Source organism: Macaca nemestrina, chromosome 4 (genome assembly GCF_043159975.1).
Source record: "Macaca nemestrina isolate mMacNem1 chromosome 4, mMacNem.hap1, whole genome shotgun sequence".
Taxonomy (NCBI): domain Eukaryota; kingdom Metazoa; phylum Chordata; class Mammalia; order Primates; family Cercopithecidae; genus Macaca; species Macaca nemestrina.
Window position 1 is genome coordinate 142,838,154 of NC_092128.1, and position 19,852 is coordinate 142,858,005.

A 19,852-nucleotide genomic window follows, 5' to 3' on the forward strand; every position below is an offset into this window, starting at 1 on the left:
ATGATCTAAAGACCCCTCTTAGGACTGATTCTGGAAGTTAAGAAACCTCCAGAAAGAGAAAATTAGGCTTCACAAGCTTAGTGAAAAATAATGAGAATGTTTTTGGAGAAGCCAAAATCCCTTTCTTTTCCCTTTTTAGTATCCCTCACAAGGCCTTTGATCATTTACTTGTATTCAGATATCTTGAAGGACTATGGAACATACCCTCCCACTATTAATTAACATACGTTTAGCTAATGCCTTTTAATGTTTAAAATACAGCAGAAATTAAAACTTGAAGAAAATCACTCAAATTTGTGTCAGTTGACAACTAACAAGTATGCTTGAGTATATGGCAAGGTGTTCTTTGCCCTAAATTATCCCTTAGTAAAGAGGGAGTTGCTTTCATTTGAGTCCTTATGAAACCTCTGAAGGTGAGGGGTGCCTTCTCAATTGCTTTACTTTGAACAACAAACTACTGTTTTGGGATGATAAGCTATTATCATCAATTAGTGCTACTTTTTGGATGCCTGTAGGGATCTCCTGACAGGAGCAGTGGAAAAAGAGGCAGAGAAATTTAACATAGTTTGCTGTTGAATGCCTTAAAATAAGCCTTTTTTTTTTTTTTTAGATGGAGTCTCATTCTGTCGCCCAGGCTGGAGTGCAGTGGTGCAATCTCAGCTCCTGCAACCTCTGCCTCCTGGGTTCAAGCAGTTATCTGCCTCAGCCTCCCGAGTAGCTGGGATTACAGGAACCCACCACTATGCCTGGCTAATTTTTGTATTTTTAGTAGAGATGGGGTTTCACCATCTTGGCCGGGCTGGTCTTGAACTCCTGACCTTGTGATCCACCCGCCTCAGCCTCCCAGAGTGCTGGGATTACAGGCGTGAGCCACTGCGCCCAGCCCAAAATAAGACTTTAAGTGACCATTTGGAAAACAAATATCAGGCTTTGAGCAGAGGAATGGAACAATCTTTTTAATTAATTAAGTTAGTGTTTAGAGCTGGGGTTTGGCTCTGTTGCTCAGACTGGAGGGCAGTGGTGCAATCATGGCTCACTGCGGTGTCAACCTCCTGGATATCAGCAATCTTCCCACCTCAGCTTCCCCAGTACTTTTTTTTGTTTGTTTGTTTTTTGTTTTTTTGTTTTTGTTTTTGTTTTTTGAGACGGAGTCTCGCTCTGTCGCCCAGGCTGGAGTGCAGTGGCGCGATCTCGGCTCACTGCAAGCTCCGCCTCCTGGTTTTACGCCATTCTCCTGCCTCAGCCTCCTGAGTAGCTGGGACTACAGGCGCCCGCCACCGCGCCCGGCTAATTTTTTGTATTTTTAGTAGAGACGGGGTTTCACCGTGGTCTCGATCTCCTGACCTTGTGATCCGCCCGCCTCGGCCTCCCAAAGTGCTGGGATTACAGGCGTGAGCCACCGCGCCCGGCAAGTCCTTTTGTTTTATTAAAAAAAAAAGAACCCCTCTGGCTGCTGAGTTGAGAATAGACTCTAGTGGGCAGCGGTAGAAGTAAGGATACCTGTCAGTAATCTTGGCGCAAGATGCTAGTAGTGGTAGTGGATGTGTTGAGAAGTAGCTGATTCTTGAAAGTAGAGCCAACAGAATTTTTTTTTTTTTTTTTTTTTTGGTCAGATTTGTATGTTGGGTATGAGAAAGAGATGAATCAAATGTTTATTAAATCCTTTATAATCAAGCACACTTCACCCTCCTTTACCTAACAATTCCTCCTCTAAAATTTAGTTTAAGAAAACAATCATGTGTGTAAAGATGTTTGTAAATATAAGAATAGTTATCATAGTAATATATCACAGTAATGAAAATTTTAAAACATGCAAATAATAATAGAGAATCAGCCAAATAAATGCAGGTAAATCCTTTCAGTAGAGTATTATGCAGTCATTAAAATGATCTATAAGTATGTTTTTGGACAAGGAAATGCATTACGAGTATATTTCCAGGTTTAGTTTTTGTATGTATTTTGCTGGGAATTTCAGGTTTCTTCTTTTGTTTTTCAAAATTAGTTTTCAATACTGGGGGTGTTTTAATGGGAAGTCGTTAGAGCGTATCAGAAACTATTGATTGCTGCTTTAGTAATGTAGAAGCCTTTCATGTTAACTTTTGATTGGTGAATATTTTGTATCTCTACTTTTAAAAGTAGTTATCTTGTTTTCCTACAGTTGAATTGTTGCTAAGGAAATTTTATTTTCTTGTGCTCTTTCAGGGAATCAACTAAGGCAATATTTGAAAGAAGTTGAATCATTTATTACCTGTTGCATTCTGACATGTATCAGAAATTGGCAAGTTAAGTGTAATTTAAAATAGTACAAAATATTTATTTTTCCTCATGTATCATATATGTAACCCCCTAAATAAATGGAGTATACTAGAAGAATCATTCCTGTATAACTGTCGGTATAAATGGTTGAAATGAAATCAACCATATTGAATTCATAAGCTTATTGGATCCATAAGAACACTTCTCTTTCATTCACTGAATGAGTTTGGTTTGCTTTGTTCAGATTTTAAATGAATTTTTATTTAAGTGTTCATAAGATGGAAAATACAAGACTGTTTTTCTAGGATCATTTCTCTGTAAGTTGTTTGCTTCATATGTTTCTGTCACCATTGAATCTATTATCTGTTCAATCAGAAACATTAATTGGAAGAATGAGGATCACAAACTCCTGTTTTTGGTCCTCTCCTGCCATCTGTCTTCCTCCTTCCCCCATGTTTCCATTCAAATCTCTTCTGATTAAAAAAAAACATTTTTGAAATTACTACATAATAAAATAGAATTTTTTGTGCACAGTTCTGTGACTTTTGATACATATATTGAGTCATGTAGCAGTCACAATACAGAATAGTTCCATCATCTCAGTTATATCCCTTTATAGTCACACAGTTCCCTGGCATCCACTGATCTATAGTTTTGTCTTTTTGAGGATGTTTTATGAAAGGAATAATTTTGAGACTGGCTTCTTTTTTTTTTTTTTTTTTTTTTTGAGACAGAGTCTTGCTCTGTCACCCAGGCTGGAGTGCAGTGGCATAATCTCAGCTCACTGTAAGCTCTGCTTCCCGGGTTCATGCCATTCTCCTGCATCAGCCTCCCAAGTAGCTGGGACTGCAGGCGCCCACCACCATGCCTGGCTAATTTTTTTGTATTTTTAGTAGAGATGGGGTTTCACCGTGTTAGCCAGGATGGTCTTGATCTCCTGACCTCGTGATCTGCCTGCCTCGGCCTCCCAAAGTGCTGGGATTACAGGCGTGAGCCACCGCGCCTGGCTGAGACTGGCTTCTTTCACACAGCATAATGCCTTTGAGATTCATCCAAGTTGTTGCACATATCAAGAGTTTGTTCCTTTTTATTGCTGAATACTATTCCAGCAGTGAAAATGTCACACTTTGTCCAAATTAACTCATGGGATAATTTCTAGATTTTGGTGATTATGACTAGAGCTGCTATAAACATTTATGTACAGGTTTTGGGTGAATAGGATTTCATTTACTAGGATAAATACTCAGGAATGCCATTGTTGTATGGTAAGTATATATTTACATTTATTGGAGTCTGCGAAACTCTTTTTCACATTAGATATATCTATCATTGGGCATTCCCAGTAGCAAAATGTGGCAGTTCCAGTTGCTTTTTATCCTCATCAGCATGGGTCAGTATATTTTAGCCATTCTAGTAAGTGTTTAGTGGTTTTTTAAAACAGTATTATTGAGATAAAATCCACATACCATAAAATTCCGTACTGTCCAGGTTTAGAATATTTTATCACTTCAAAAAGAATACCCATGCTCATTACTAGTCACTCCTTGGGAGGCCAAGGTGGGCGGATCACGAGGTCAAGAGATCGAGACCATCCTGGCCAACATTGTGAAACACCATCTCTACTAAAAAATACAAAAATTAGCTGGGCATGGTGGCACACATCTGTAGTCCCAGCTGCTCGGGAGGCTGAAGCAGGACAATTGCTTGAATCTGGGAGGCGGAAGTTGCAGTGAGCCGAGATTGCGCCACTGCACTCCAGCCTGGGTGACAGTGCGACACTCTGTCTCAAACAAACAAAAAACCTAGTCACTCCTCATCTTCCCCCACCCTCCAGCTCCAGGCAACTATTAATTTTACTGTCTACAGATTTGCCTATTCTGGACATTTCATGTAAATGGGATCATATAGTAAGTAGTCTTTCATGAGTGACTGCTATCATTAGCTGGCCACCTCGCCCATCTAATTTTTTTTTTTTTTTTGTATTTTTAGTAGAGACGGGATTTCACTGTGTTAGCCCAGATGGTCTCGATCTTCTGACCTCGTGATCTGCCTATCTCAGCCTCCCAAAGTGCTGGAATTACAGGCGTGAGCCACTGCACCTGGCCCTCACTTAACAGCTTTAAGTGATAGAAGTGGATGCAAGGTTTATCCATGTTGTAGCGTGTATTTGTTCGTTTTTGTGGCTGAATAATACTGTATTTTGTGGATATAACACATTTTGTTTATCCATTTATCAGTTCATGGACATTTTGGTTGTTTCTACTTTTTGGCTATGACTTATGCTGTAAACATAGGTGTACAAATTCTTATGTGGAGATGTGTTTCAGTACTCTTGGGTAGAATTTCTTGATCACATGGTAACTATTTTTTTTATTTATTTTGTTTCTTATTAAATTTTTTTTTTTTTTTTTGAGACAGGGACTCACTCTGTTCCCCAGGCTGGAGATCTGGTGTGATTATGGCTCACTGTAGCCTGCACCTCCTGGGCTCAAGTAATCCTCCCACCTCAGCCTCCTGAGTAGCTGGGACCACAGGCACGCACCACCATGCCTGGTTAATTTTTAAGTTATTTTTTGTAGAGATGAGGTCTCATACTGTGTTGCCCATGCTTGTCTCACACTCCTGGGCTCAAGTGATTCTCCCACCTCAGCAGTAACTCTGTGTTTAGCCTTTTGAGGAAAACTGTCAGTGTGTTTTCTAAAGTGGTTGCACCATTTTATAATCCCTTCAGCAGTGTATGAGGGTTCTAATTTAACCACATTTTATCAACATTTGTTACTGCCCACGTTGTCATCTAGTGGGTTTCATGTGGTATCTCATTGTGATTTTGATTTGTATTTTCCTAGACTGATGATGTGGAGCATCTTTTCCTGTGCTTATTGACCATTTGCATATATTCTTTGGGGAAATACGTATTCTGATTCTTTGCCCATTTTTAAATTGTTATCTTTTTATTGTTGAATTGTAATAGTTCTTTATGTGTTCTGGACACAAATCCCTTATCAGGCATATAATTGGCAGATATTTTCTCCCATTTTTTGGTTTGTCTTTGACTTTCTTGGTGGTGTCCTTTGAAGCACAAAATTTTTAAATTTTGATGGAGTCCAGTTTGTCCATTTTTGGTGGTGGTGGTTGTACTTTTGGTGTTGTGTCTAGGAAACCACTACTTAACCCAAGGCCATGAAGATTTACACCTTTGTTTTGTTCTAAGAGTTTTATAGTTTTAGCTCATATATTTAGGTCTGATTCATTTTGAATTGATTTTTAAGAACAGTATAAAGAATGAAGTATCCAGCTTCATTCTTTTGCATGTGGATATCCAGTTGCCTGAGCACCATTTGCTGAGAAGACTCTTATTTCCTCACTGAATTGTCTTGGTACCCTTGTCAAAAATCAATTTCTCATAAACATTGTATTTCTGGATAATTCTGTTCTATTCATCTGTGTGTCCATTTTTATGCCAGTACTACATTGTCTTATGATTATAGCATTTGGTTTTGAAATTGGGAAATGAGGGTCCTCCAACTTTGTTCTTTTTTAAGATTGTTTTAGCTAGAATGAGATTTTATAAACATAAATTGGAGAAAGTAACTCCGTGCTTGAAGTAGTCAAATCAGTGATACCTGATTACATCTACCATAAAATTTATATCTCTAACTTGACCCACAAGATTTATGATCTGACCTCTGTCCAGTTTGACCTTTCACCCACTTTTCCTATTGGTCACTGCCTTGCAGCTTCATTGGCCTACTTCCTGCTGCTGCTTTTTTTTTCTGAGACAAGAGTGTCTCTCTCTCACCCAGGAAGGAGTACAGTGGGGTGATCTTGGCTCACTGCAACCTCCGTCTCCCGGATTCAAACAATTCTCCTGCCTCAGCCTCCTGAGTAGCTGGGATTACAGGCATGCACCACCACGGCTGGCTAATTTTTGTATTTTTAGTAGAGACAGAGTTTCACCGTGTCGTCCAGGTTGGTCTCAAACTCTTGACCTCAGGTGATCCACCCGTTTTGGCCTCTCAAAGTGCTGGGATTACAAGCGTGGGCACCGTGCCTGGCCTACTTCCTGCTTCTTGAATGTGTTAAAATGCCTTCCCATTACATGGCTTTTGCATATCCACGTACTTTTTCTTGGAATGCTCTTCTCTTCACTAATTCCTACTCATTGTTCAGGTCTTAGCCTAAATGCCATTTTAAAAGAAAGACTGTTCTTTTTATATTTATTTATTTATGTATTTATTTATTTATTTATTTTTTGAGACAGAGTCTCGCTCTGTCACCCAGGCTGGAGTGCAGTGGCCGGATCTCAGCTCACTGCAAGCTCCGCCTCCCGGGTTTACGCCATTCTCCTGCCTCGGCCTCCCCTGTAGCTGGGACTATAGGCGCCCGCCATCTCGCCCGGCTAGTTTTTTGTATTTTTTAGTAGAGATGGGGTTTCACCATGTTAGCCAGGATGGTCTTGATCTCCCGACCTCGTGATCCACCTGTCTCGGCCTCCCAAAGTGCTGAGATTACAGGCTTGAGCCACCGCGCCTGGCCTCTTTTTATTTTTAAAATATTGCTTTATCTTTTCCCAGTTAGAAGAGCAATATAGAAGTCCTTTAGAGCAAGTTTGAAAACTAAAGAAAAGCATGGCTACACACACACACACACACACACACACACACACACACGGAAACCATAGGACAAGCATTAAATGTTGTAGTGCCATCAGATGTCAGTTTGTTATTGGTCCTTTGCGTTTTTCGTTTTTTCTGTTTGGAAGCCTGCAGCGTTTTTCATGCTTAGAATTGCCAAGTTGTGTCCAGATTGGGTCTGTTATCATTTGTTTTGCTCAATAGACGTATAGAGCCTTACATCTATAGTGTCTGTTTACATTCGTGGAAGTTTCTTTCTTTTTTTTTTTTTCTGATACGGAGTCTCGCTCTGTCGCCCAGGCTGGAGTGCAGTAGCAGGATCTCAGCTCACTGCAAGTTCCGCCTCCTGGGTTCACGCCATTCTCCTGCCTCAGCCTCCCGAGTAGCTGGGACTACAAGCGCCCGCCACCACGCCCGGCTAATTTTTTGTATTTTTAGTAGAGACGGAGTTTCACTGTAGCCAGGATAGTCTCGATCTCCTCCTGACCTCATGATTTGCCCGCCTCAGCCTCCCAAAGTGCTGGGACAGGTGTGAGCCTCCACGCCCAACTGAAAGTTTTCTTTTTTTGAATCTGCAATATGGTTTTACTTTCTTTCTTTTTTTTTTTTTTTTTTTTAAGATGGAGTCTCGCTCTGTCACCCAGGCTGGAGTGCAGTGGTCGGATCTCGGCTCACTGCAAGCTCCGCCTCCTGGGTTTATGCCATTCTCCTGCCTCAGCCTCCTGAGTAGCTGGGACCACAGGTGCCCGCCACCTCGCCCGGCTAGTTTTTTTGTATTTTTTAGTAGAGATGGGGTTTCACCGTGTTAGCCAGGATGGTCTTGATCTCCTGACCTTGTGATCCGCCCGTCTCGGCCTCCCAAAGTGCTGGGATTACAGGCTTGAGCCACCGCGCCCGGCCTGGTTTTACTTTCTTTAACCAAAATGTTGTTGTATAATAGGATGACTCTTCTCTGTTTTCTACATTATTCTCTTTTGCTGTTGTTTCCTTTTCTTTCTACTTGGCTCCTTTTAAATTGAATATTAGGATAACATCTTAAGTGTGTCTTCTATTATAATGGATACAATGTTGTGCATAGACATTTTAATGCTATATTGCCACCAATTGTCTTAATACTTTTTTCTTTGCAGTTTTTTAAGCTGATATTTTAATCTCAACCTAGTCTTTGTGATTCTTTGTTGAAGCTTTATATAGTGCCTGGCGCAAAACTATGTGCTCAAACATATATTGAATGAATGATTAAATCATACACATGAATAAACAAGAACCAGTTCTTAGTTGTTGTATTCTACTGAGACTGTGGAAGTGTTTCTCTAGTAATGAATTCCTTTTTTAAAAAAAAGCTGTATTGAAGTGTAATTTATATATATAGTATGTGAACCTCCAAAATCTGAGACAGGTATCAGTTAATTTAGAAAGTTTATTTTGCCAAGGTTGGGGAACACGCCTGTGACACAGCCTCAGGAAGTCCTGACGACATGTGCCCAAGGTGGTTGAGATGCAGCTTGGTTTTATACATTTTAAGGAGACATGAGACATCAATCAGTATATGTAAGAAGTACATTGGTTCCGTTTGGAAAGGTGGGACAGCTGGAAGCAAAGGCAGGAAGACTTGAAGTGGGGAAGGGGCTTCCAGGTCACTGATAGGTGAGAGACGCACAGTTGCATGTTTTTAAGTTTCTGATTAGCCTTTCCAAAGGAGGCAATCAGATATGCATCTATCTCAGTGAGCAGAGGGATGACTTTGAATAGAATGAGAGGCAGGTTTGCCATAAGCAGTCCCCAGCTTGACTTTTCCCTTTAGCTTAGTGATTTGGGGGCCCCAATATTTATTTTCCTTTCACAAGTATGAAGGTGTAATTCAATAATTTTTTAGTAGATTTTATAGGGTTGTACAACTATGACAGCAGTTCAGTTTTAGAACAGTTCAGTCACTGCAAAAAGTTCCTTCATGTAAGCTTGCACTTAAATCCCTGCTTTTTCACTCTGCTGTCTCTATAAATTTGCCTCGTCATTTAAATGTATGCTGATGTTGCTCTCATATATATGTGTATATGTATATACACACACTTTTAGGATTGTTTATGTCTATCTAAAGTATATATAGTATGAAGTATATGTACTTTATTTAAGTATATATACTTAAAGTATGCACACACTTTATAATTGTTTTCATTTTTAAGCATGGCTTTCTAGGAGTTGCCTTCCTGTCTGCATAGCTTAGTGATCAGTGGTCACCCAGTGCTTGGATAGTGGTTGCCTCAGACATCTTGAGCCAGTAAGGTGTTCGTCCTCTGCCAGTAGACCTCTGTGGGTAGGGAGCACATACAAAGTTTAGGCTGTTTTCGGATCTGCCCTGTCTTTTACTTTCCACCCAGTCCTTTCATGTCTCCTCTGTGCCTGCATGCCACTTCAGGGTTGGCCAACAAATGTGCCCCACCTGGACTGCAACCTTCGCCTTCTAGAGCTAGTCACCCTCTCACTCACCTCCCACCTGCTCCATCTCTTACTCACAATGCAGGTGGGCATGTGTATTCTTACCCACTCCAAACCGAGCAAACTCCCTTCCACCCCAGCAGCAAAACTGTCAGTCCTAATGTTTTGCCTTGCCCTGCTCTGCCTTGCAGAACCTCTGTACCTACTGAATGGGTAGATGAGGTGGGAGTAACCTTACACAGACTCTCATTGTTCTTACCTACCTTTTAGCAGTTTTTCAAGCATAAATGCTTCTCAGGTTGTTGTATTCTTTTTTTTTTTTTTTTTTTTTTTGAGACGGAGTCTCGCTGTGTCTCCCAGGCTGGAGTGCAGTGGCGTGATCTCGGCTCACTGCAAGCTCCGCCTCCCGGGTTCACGCCATTCTCCCGCCTCAGCCTCCCAAGTAGCTGAGACTACAGGCGCCCGCCACCACACCCGGCTAGTTTTTTGTATTTTTAGTAGAGACGGGGTTTCACCATGTTAGCCAGGATAGTCTCGATCTCCTGACCTCGTGATCCACCCGCCTCGGCCTCCCAAAGTGCTGGGATTACAGGCTTGAGCCACCGCGCCCGGCCAGGTTGTTGTATTCTTCTGGTGGATTTCCAGAGCACTGAAAGGGTTGTTTTGCCCATTTCACCCAGCTTTATCATTGGTTTTTGGGGAGAGGAATTAACTACCTTCTCACTAGGCTGTACCTGGAAGTCTTCCCTCTCAGAATGTATTTTTTAGTGTAGTTAGTCATTTCCCCAGGTATATTTAGGGTTCTCCAGAAAAACAAACCAAACCCCTGTGTTAGGGTTTTATAGAAAAACAACCAGTAGTCAGGGCAAGGCAAACTATTAGCACTGGCTGCTTTGCTAGTGGGCTGGAAGGGATCTCACTGAATTTAGAGTGGTAGATAACACTCATGCCTACTGTGTATATGGGGAGGGGTCGGGGGTAGAGAGAGAAAGAGACTGATTTTTAAGGGATTCATTTATGTGATTGTGGGGCTTTGAAATCTGAAATTCATAGGGCAGTTGGGCAGAGATGAGTTGATGTTGCAGTCTTGTTCCCAGAGCAAATTGAGGGTCAGGCTGCTATTTCTTGTGGCCCGATAACGAGATGCAGATGAACTGGGGAGAAAGAGAGTTTTTATTTCTGTAACCGGTTACAGGGAGGCCTGGAAATTATCACCAGACCAACTTAAAATTACAAAGTTTTTCTGAGCTTATGTACCTTCTAACCTATATGTCTGCATGTAAGTGTGCATTCATCTAAAGATGTAAGTGATTAACTTATTTTAATCTGTAACTAAAGTCTGAGTCCTGAAGCGCATTTTCTGGAGCCTCAGTAAGTTTACTTAATCTAAATGGGTCTAGGTGCTGGGGTGATTACCCTTATCTTGTCTCCTGCTAAATCACGGAGATTTGGGGTGTTCCTTCAGACCTCCAATAAACTTGTTTGTGGAGGCCTGGGGAGTTTCTTCAGACCCCCAATAAAACTTGTTTAATCCTAAATGGGTCCTGTTAAGAATTCTTTCGTTATTTTGTCATGCTTTAAGGCCCAGGAAAGGCCTAGGCAAAACTCTTGGTGGGCTTTTGTTACGTTCCAGCCATTGTATAACAGCACTGGCTTTTTTTTTTCTTTTTTAGCTTTTAATATTGAACTGAACCACTCAGTCAGTACTGAAACAGTTGTTATGGAGGCCTGCGTTAGTGACCTGGCCTGCCACAGGCTTGACTCCAGATTCTGCTGGGTAGCAGGCTGGACACACAGGCAGGGTTTCCATGATGTAGTTCTTTTCCAGGAAACCTCAGTCTTTGCTCTTAAAACCTTTACCTGTTAGACGAGGCCTTCCTGTGTTACGGAGGGTAATCCACTTTACTAGAAATCTGTTGATTTAAGTGTTAATCACATCTAAAATATACCTTCACAGCCATATCTAGACTGGTGTTTGACCAAACAACTGGGCACCAAAGCCTAGCCAAGTTGACACATAAAATTAACTGCCACACTTGCCTTCTGAGGATTCAGCGTAAATTATTTTGGTATAGATGTAGTCTGGTTGCTGTCTGTTTCCCACGGTGTACCCTTGTTCTAGCTAAACTAGCAGCTCCAGCTGTTTCATATACATGCTTCTGCTTTTGCACATCCATGCCTTTAGTGGTAGTGTACCTGCAGCTTAGAGCGCTTCCTGTGTCCAGATCTTACCTGTCCTTCTGAGGATTAGATCACAGATATTTATACATACAATTTTTTTTTTGCAGCCTATACAACAGCTCTCCTAAACTTCTTCCTGTCACCTAATTATGCTATGTTCTGTCTTGCCATTGTGCTTTTGCACACAAGTTCCTTTGGTTTAGAATATCCCTCCCTTCTCTTTTCTTTTCTTTTTTAAAGAGGCGGGGTCTCAGTATGTTGCCTGGGCTGGTCTCGAACTCTTGAGCTCAGACGATCCTCCCATCTCGGTCTCCCAAAGAGCTGTGATTACAGGTGTAAGCTGCTGCACCTGGTCCTTTACCTGCACCTGGTCCTTTACCTGATCCTACTTTCTGTAAAACTTTTACAGCTTCCTCAGGTCAATTACATGCTCCTTTTCATTATGCTCCCATTGTCCCTTTGCATAGTTCCACTGAGGCACTCATCACATTTTATTGTTATTGTTTACATATCTGTCAAAAGACTTTGTTTTCCAAGAGCAGAGGTTACTCTACTGTTTTCCTTTTCAAAGTTGGTCCTCAGTCGAGCCTGAGTATCTGGTCTGTAGTACCTAAATAAATTGTGGGATAATAAACTGAATCTCTGTTGAAGATTTGGAAGTTGTTTCATGTTTCTTCTATAATTTCTCATTGTTAGAATGTGGAGCTAATAACTGCTTGGAGATGAGGCAAGTCTGAATAGCAGAGATCAGCCTTGAGTTGGACTCCAGACATTCTTGGGCTTATTAAATATTTGGTTGACTCACTGATAGAAATAGTTTTATTTATTTTCCATTCTTTACCAGGTACATAGCTTCAGAATTACTGCATTAACAAAAGCTGTTTCCGATTATAGACATTGATTTATTTTTACTCAAATTTGTCTATACTGTATATACTGAGTAAAACAAATTTTGCTCAAATTTGTTTTAAGAATATCAGAGGATCCTTTGGGAGGCCAAGGTGGGTGGATCATGAGGTCAGGAGATCGAGACCATCCTGGCTAACACAGTGAAACCCCGTCTCTACTAAAAATACAAAAAATTAGCCGGGCATGGTAGCGGGTGCCTGTAGTCCCAGCTACTCGGGAGGCTGAGGCAGGAGAATGGCGTGAACCCGGGAGGTGGAGCTTGCAGTGAGCCAAGACCGCGCCACTGCACTCCAGCCTGGGCGACTGAGCGAGACTCCGTCTCAAAAAAAAAAAAAAGAATATCAGAGAATCCAAGACTGTTTCAGCTTTTTTCTACCTAAAATGCAGTGGTGATAACTGGTGACTGATTTGTAAGCAATCTCAATGTAATGATAAAATAACGTTTTCCTTTCTCCACTAGACGTTGGTTATCTTTCTGAAGTAGACTCTCCATGGCCTGAACATTTTCCGAAAATCATTTTGAGCAAAATATCTGTTTAATAACAAGATAACCACATCAAGATGGTTGGAAAGCTGAAGCAGAACTTACTATTGGCATGTCTGGTGATTAGTTCTGTGACTGTGTTTTACTTGGGCCAGCATGCCATGGAATGCCATCACCGGATAGAGGAACGTAGCCAGCCAGTCAAATTGGAGAGCACAAGGACCACTGTGAGAACTGGCCTGGACCTCAAAGCCAACAAAACCTTTGCCTATCACAAAGATATGCCTTTAATATTTATTGGAGGTGTGCCTCGGAGTGGAACCACACTCATGAGGGCCATGCTGGATGCACATCCTGACATTCGCTGTGGAGAGGAAACCAGGGTCATTCCCCGAATCCTGGCCCTGAAGCAGATGTGGTCACGGTCAAGTAAAGAGAAGATCCGCCTGGATGAGGCTGGTGTTACTGATGAAGTGCTGGATTCTGCCATGCAAGCCTTCTTACTAGAAATCATTGTTAAGCATGGGGAGCCAGCCCCTTATTTATGTAATAAAGATCCTTTTGCCCTGAAATCTTTAACTTACCTTGCTAGGTTATTCCCCAATGCCAAATTTCTCCTGATGGTCCGAGATGGCCGGGCATCAGTACATTCGATGATTTCTCGAAAAGTTACTATAGCTGGATTTGACCTGAACAGCTATAGGGACTGTTTGACCAAGTGGAATCGTGCTATAGAGACCATGTATAACCAGTGTATGGAGGTTGGTTATAAAAAGTGCATGTTGGTTCACTATGAACAACTTGTCTTACATCCTGAACGATGGATGAGAACACTCTTAAAGTTCCTTCAGATTCCATGGAACCATTCGGTATTGCACCATGAAGAGATGATTGGGAAAGCTGGGGGAGTGTCTCTGTCAAAGTGAGTAGAAGACACGTTTTTTATTTTGACTCTATATTTAGCTAATAATCTATATGTATGTATGTATGTGTTTTATGTATATATGTGTGTATGTACCTGTGTGTATATATATAGAAACTGAAGACCTTTTCTGGAACAGATACAGATTCACTGATGAGGTTTCTTTTTTTGTTAATTCTCTACTAGTTTATTATGGATTTTCACTTATTTATACTTCATTTTTTCATTTATATATTGTGGCCCTCTTATTTGTTTGATGGATACAAACCCAACTTACAGGCGGTGAAAAGCCTTCTTCAAGGCCTCAGACCTTAATGTTCATCATTCAGTTTTAGTGCCTTCTGATTTCTAATTTCTAGATATTGTTGTTAATGAGGATAGTCGGCTTTTTTGTGGATAAAGGTTAAAATCAGGAAGTGCGTATATCATGTTAATGAGCACATAGTGAATTATAAGCATTTTGAAATTTTTAGTGGTAGAGAAAAATAAAAGCATCATCTAATCTAATCTCTTCATTTTATGGACAAGTAGACTGAGTCACAGTAAGATTAAAACAATTTGTTCAGATTTAGATGACAAGACCAGAATTCGAATATGTGTGCCCTGGTCTCCATGAGGTCGTGCTTTTCTCCATGGCATTTTACTACGTGTCGTGCTTCCTTTGTCAACTGAAGGATATAACCTCTCTTATTTTTTACAAAAGGCTAGAGGATCTCCAAAATTTGGAAGCCTAATCCATACAAGAAGTTCCTTGGATTCAAAACTTCTCAAATGATGATTTTTAGCATTTTGCTGCTTTCTTATGAAGTGACAACTGGTATACCCTCCCACCTGTCTTGATGACTTATATACCTGGAATGAGGATATAAAAATGGAAACTACTATTAAATTCAGGTGGCATCTCTTCATGAAGAAAAGTTGGCTATAACTATATTTTTGTTTTTTTTCATTTATCAAAGTAATATATAACCCCTGTAAAAAAGAAAAAACAGTATACTTTCCTTGTGTGCCCTTCTTACTTTCACCAAGGAATATCTCCTTAATTTTTTTTTTTTTTTTTTTTGCTGTATAGAACTTGTATAGTAAATAGATTTCTTATGTAGATACTCTCAAAGGAACAGCTGCCTGCCTATACCGAGCTTTCAATTATTGATTATAAGTTATGACATACCATCACTGTAGTGGCTCTAGGTTGTTTTTATTGATTCAAAGAAAATTTCAGCTCTGGCTACTCTGATTGCAGTTTATTATTATTTCCAGATAATAGACTATAATTGATTTTTAATCACCTGCATTAGGTATTTCAGTCTTTGTGCTTGTATGTTGGCCCGGCACGGATGCCACCTACATTTACTAATATAAAAGGAGCTGTTAGACCACCAGCCTCTTTAGTAGGGATTAAAGAGATATGCTTAGGTTAAATTTTGATGCCAATCAGGTAGAGAACATCTTGTGTATATACTTGCTATATTTAAGGTAAGCATAAAGGCCAAGAAAATTCATAGAAATTATATTATGAATTAATGAATTTTAGAAAGCAAAGAGACCTTACTTAGCATTTCAGTATGTGGAATGGAGGCCCTCGAAGGCTCTATGTTTTGTCAAAAATTAACGTGTCACAATCATGAGTAGAAGCTACTAATGCTTATTCCAAGATTTTTGCATTTGGGGTCTTTCTAGTTTGGGGCTATTACAGATAAAAGTTGCTGAGAACATTCTTGTACATTACTTTTGGTGGATATAGCATTCATTTCTTTTAGGTATATACCAATGAATAGAATTGCTGGATGACAAGGGGTATGTGTGTGTGTGTGTGTGTGTGTGTGTGTGTGTTTGTGTATGTGTGTGTGTTTGATACTAAGAGTTTTCCAAAGTGTCTCTATCATTCATGTATGGCTGTACTGTAGATGAACATGTTCTAGTTGCCTCACATCTTTACCAACACTTGGTATTTTAGTATTTTCTGGTAGGCTACAATTGTTTTTTAAAACTTAAAGGCAAAATAATATTTGAACCCGTTTTTGAAAGAAAATCTTACCCAGAATTCCAATATAAAACAAGAACTGCTTTGGTTAAGGTGAGTCTAAACTAGACCATATTTCCTTTTTTTTTTTTTCTGAGACGGAGTTTCGCTGTGTCATCCAGGCTGGAGTGCAGTGGCACGATCTCTGCTCACTGCAACCTCCATCTCCCAGGTTCAAGTGATCCTTCCATCTCAGCCTCCCGAGTAACTGGGATTACAGGTGCGCACCACTGTGCCCAGCTTTTTTTTTTTTTTTTTTTGGTAGTTTTGGTAGAGCCCACACTGGTCTCAAACCCCTGAGTTCAGGCAATCCATGTACCTCAGCCTCCCAGAGTACTGGGGTTACAGGCGTGAGCCACTATACCTAACCAGCCATACTTCTTTTTTTAAGATTGAATCCCTACTTTCAAAAACTGCTTATTGGGGAATAAGGCAGAAACATACAAAATTATTACATAGTACCAAGTTGTAAATATCCCATGTTCAATATAATGAAGAATTTATCACCCAGAGTCAGTCATCCTGTGTGCTTTTCTTTTTATTTAAACATTTTTATTCTGGGAAAATTGTTTAAAATAAATATTTTAATACTTAGTATTACGTAGTATTACAATACTTAAATATTTAGGTAGCCTTCAAGGTTTGAAGATGTCACCAGATGGCCTAGGGACACTTATAGAAGTTGTCGAAAATAGAGATATCAGCAGGCTTTCACAGTTCTATCTCTTGTGTTGTTAACTATGAAAGTTAACCTTTACTTTGCTTAGAAATTTCCAATTATTTACTGTCGGGGTGGCATCTCTTGCTTCTCTGGGCAGTTCCAGTTACAGAAAAGTCAGAGGCTCCTGCTCAAATATCTTGAAAAGAAAGTAGAAGTAAAGTTTGAGGCTATTTACGTTGCCCTTTTCTCATGGTTTGTGGAATTTTTTGTGGAATTTTAGTTGTCTCCATCAGGGAAGTTTTGGGAAGTTATAAAAGTGTACAGTTACTTCTGTTATTAAACTCATTATGATACCATGAAATTACCTGGAACAAATAAAAATCAAGTTTGCTAGGTCAAAAGAGCAAAACCAGAAAAGCAGATTAATGTAACAGTGATGTTTAGACAACAAGTATAGGAATCACAACTACAATTCAGAGACGAGTTCTTATCTACACTTAGAGCAGAAAGAGAATATAGTAACTATTAAACACAAATAAATTAGAATGAAAAAGATAATAGTAGTGATAAGTACAAGAGAACAATAAAAACATTAAAACTGACACCCTACAGCTTCTAATAAGTAAAGCAGACAAAAAAAACCTCTAAATTAGATCAAAAGCAAAGAAAGACTAAATAAATGAGTGAAAATAATGCAAAAGGTTTTTGGAAATGGAGATATTTTGAGGAAGTAGGAAGAATAATTAGTAATTTATTAAATTTATAACACAGTTTCTTTTTACTATCCAAAGTGAAATTTAGTTTTGTTAAAGAAAAAATTATTCAGTGATACTTGCTAAGGCATGAGGTGGTGTTTATTTAGCACCATTGCAGGAGATACAGGGACCACTGCAATCGGGTCTTGCAGTGGGGGATAGAGATTGGACTTAACTCTGAATACAGCATGGGCAAGTGGGAATTTATAGCCAGGGAGCAAGGTGAGGGCCAGTGGATGGAAAATTACTATGAGGAAACATCAGGGGTCAGGGGCATTCTGGCTAAATTTACCTGATAGGATTCTCATTGAAGACAGGCCAGGGTGATCAGACATCACCTGGGGAGTGGTGGAGGATGAGAAACCTGAGAGTGATTAGTTATCAAGGGTAGGAGGTTCTTGCTAAACTGCCTTAGCAGGGTTCTTTGCTAAAACTGGAATTTTTTTTTTTTTCTTTTTTTGAGACGGAGTCTTTCTCTGTCTCCCAGGCTGGAGTGCAATGGCGCGATTTCGGCTCACTGCAAGTTCCACTCTCCGGGTTCACACCATTCTCCCGCCTCAGCCTCCTGAGTAGCTGGGACTATAGGCGCCCACCACCATGCCTGGCTAATTTTTTGTATTTTTAGTAGAGATGGGGTTTCACCGTGTTAGCTAGGATGGTCTCAATCTCTTGACCTCGTGATCCGCCTGCCTCGGCCTCCCAAAGTGCTGGGATTACAGGCATGAGCCACCGCACCCAGCCTAAAACTGGATTTTATAAAGAAGTGCACTGATGGTCCTAGGAGAAGGTTCAGGAGCCTGACTGAAGTTTGGTCACACAAAGAATCTTTGTCAGTTTGGAAACTTAAAATTCTTACATCTTATGGGATTAACAGAAAACTCAATAGCCACTTGAAATTCTTGTGAAATTTAAGGATAACAAGAATATTTTGAGCAAGTGAAGAAAATGACAGACAATATTCACAAAGATTATGAGCATTAATAGCATGGAAAATTAATAGCAGGCAAGTTAGGATCATTTGAGCTCTACTAGCTCAGTCTGAAATATCCCAGAAGAATTTTATAAATATTACATGTAGTGTTTTTTTTTTCTTTCATGAAACTATCAGAGAACAAGTCTGTTTATTTGTGAAAACTTCTCCTTTGTGAAGGCACTGCCTAAGGATGCTATTGGGGTTGTGTCTTTTTTTTTTTTTTTTCTTTGGAGATAGGGTCTTGCTCTGTCACCCAGGCTGGAGTACAGTGGCAAGATTATGGTTCACTGTAGCCTTGAACTTCTGGGCTCAAACGATCTTCCCACCTTAGCTTCCTGTTAGTAGCTGGGACTACAGGTGCATGCCATCATGCCTGGCTAATTTTTTTTTTTTTTTTTTTGGTAGAGATAGGGTCTTACTATGTTACCCAGGCTGGACTCGATCTCCTGGCCTCAAGCAGTCTTCCTGCCTTGGCCTCCCAAAGTGCTGGGATTACCGCTGTGAGCTGCCATGCCCAGCCTCCTTTTACAAGTTATATTGAAGACAGAAGTGACTGAGACATCTTAGCTGGAGAGGAGGAATTGAATAAACAAGGGATACAAGCGACAGTAAAGTGGGCTGTGAAAGGAAATCAGAGAGCTGATGAAACACTGCATTTCAAAGTGTGTCAGTGAAAGATTGAGAAGAAGCAGAACCAGAACATGAATTAATAAGGCAACATTTGTACTTTTCTTGGAGAATATAGCAATTGGTAGCAAAAATTAGAAGTTGGATATCAGATCATTTATTAGTTTGATTAGATTTCTCTACAAATAATGGAGATCCAAAATAACAAAGATTTCCAAATAATGGCTGTTATGTAGAAGAAGGCAGACCTGGGCTGCTTGGTCAGCTCTGCAGTCATCTGGCATCTAGGCTGCTTCCAGCTTTTGTCTCCATCATTCCCAGGATCCAAGTTGGAGCGCCAGTCATTTCATCTACATTCTAAGCAGCACAGCGGGGGTGGATGTGTGTGAAACAAATGGCGTTTAGTATTTTTTGAGGACATTTCTTAGAAGCTTCCAGCTAGTACTTCTTGCTTTTCACTGGCCACCACACCCAGCTAATTTTGTGTGTGTGTGTGTGTGTGTGTTTTTAGTAGAGACGGGGTTTCACCGTGTTAGGCAGGATGGCCTTGATCTCCTGACCTCATGATCCACCCACCTGGGCCTCCCAAAGTGCTGGGATTACAGGCGTGAGCCACTGTGCCTGGCCAATATGTGTATTGTTTTTAAATGTTCTGTTAGTTGCTGGTGTATACAATTGTAAATGACTTGTATATCTATATCCTGCAGCTTTCCTAATGTTTTGTGGTTTTGCCTAAGCTAGGACTTCTAATAGTAATAAGCAACCTTGGTTTAAAACAGTTGTTGTTGCTGGGTGCTCACGCCTGTAATCCCAGCACTTTTTGAGGCCGAGTTGGGCGGATCACGAAGTCAGGAGATCGAGACCATCCTGGCTAACACGGTGAAACTCCGTCTCTACTAAAAATACAAAAAATTATCCAGGCGTAGTGGCGGGCGCCTGTAGTCCCAGCTACTTGGGAGGCTGAGGCAGGAGAATGGCATGAATCCAGGAG

General features: G+C 40.4%; 1 protein-coding gene across 6 annotated transcripts in view; it reads left to right on the forward strand.

The window, feature by feature from the left end:
* The window catches only part of LOC105466322 (tyrosylprotein sulfotransferase 1), a 148,323-nt gene that overhangs the window by 19,142 nt on the left and 109,329 nt on the right, over window positions 1–19,852 (forward strand). For 5 of the 6 annotated variants that reach the window (XR_978124.3, XM_071095301.1, XM_011715310.3 and 2 more), the window contains exon 2: window positions 12,877–13,822. Coding sequence is in view for 5 of the 6 variants with exons in the window: in XM_071095301.1 (XP_070951402.1) it covers window positions 12,978–13,822 (845 nt within the window). In the remaining variant the exon portion in view is untranslated. Of the gene's footprint in view, window positions 1–4,238; window positions 4,400–12,876; window positions 13,823–19,852 lie in introns of those variants that run through there. The other variant, XM_011715306.3, reaches the window with a different exon arrangement.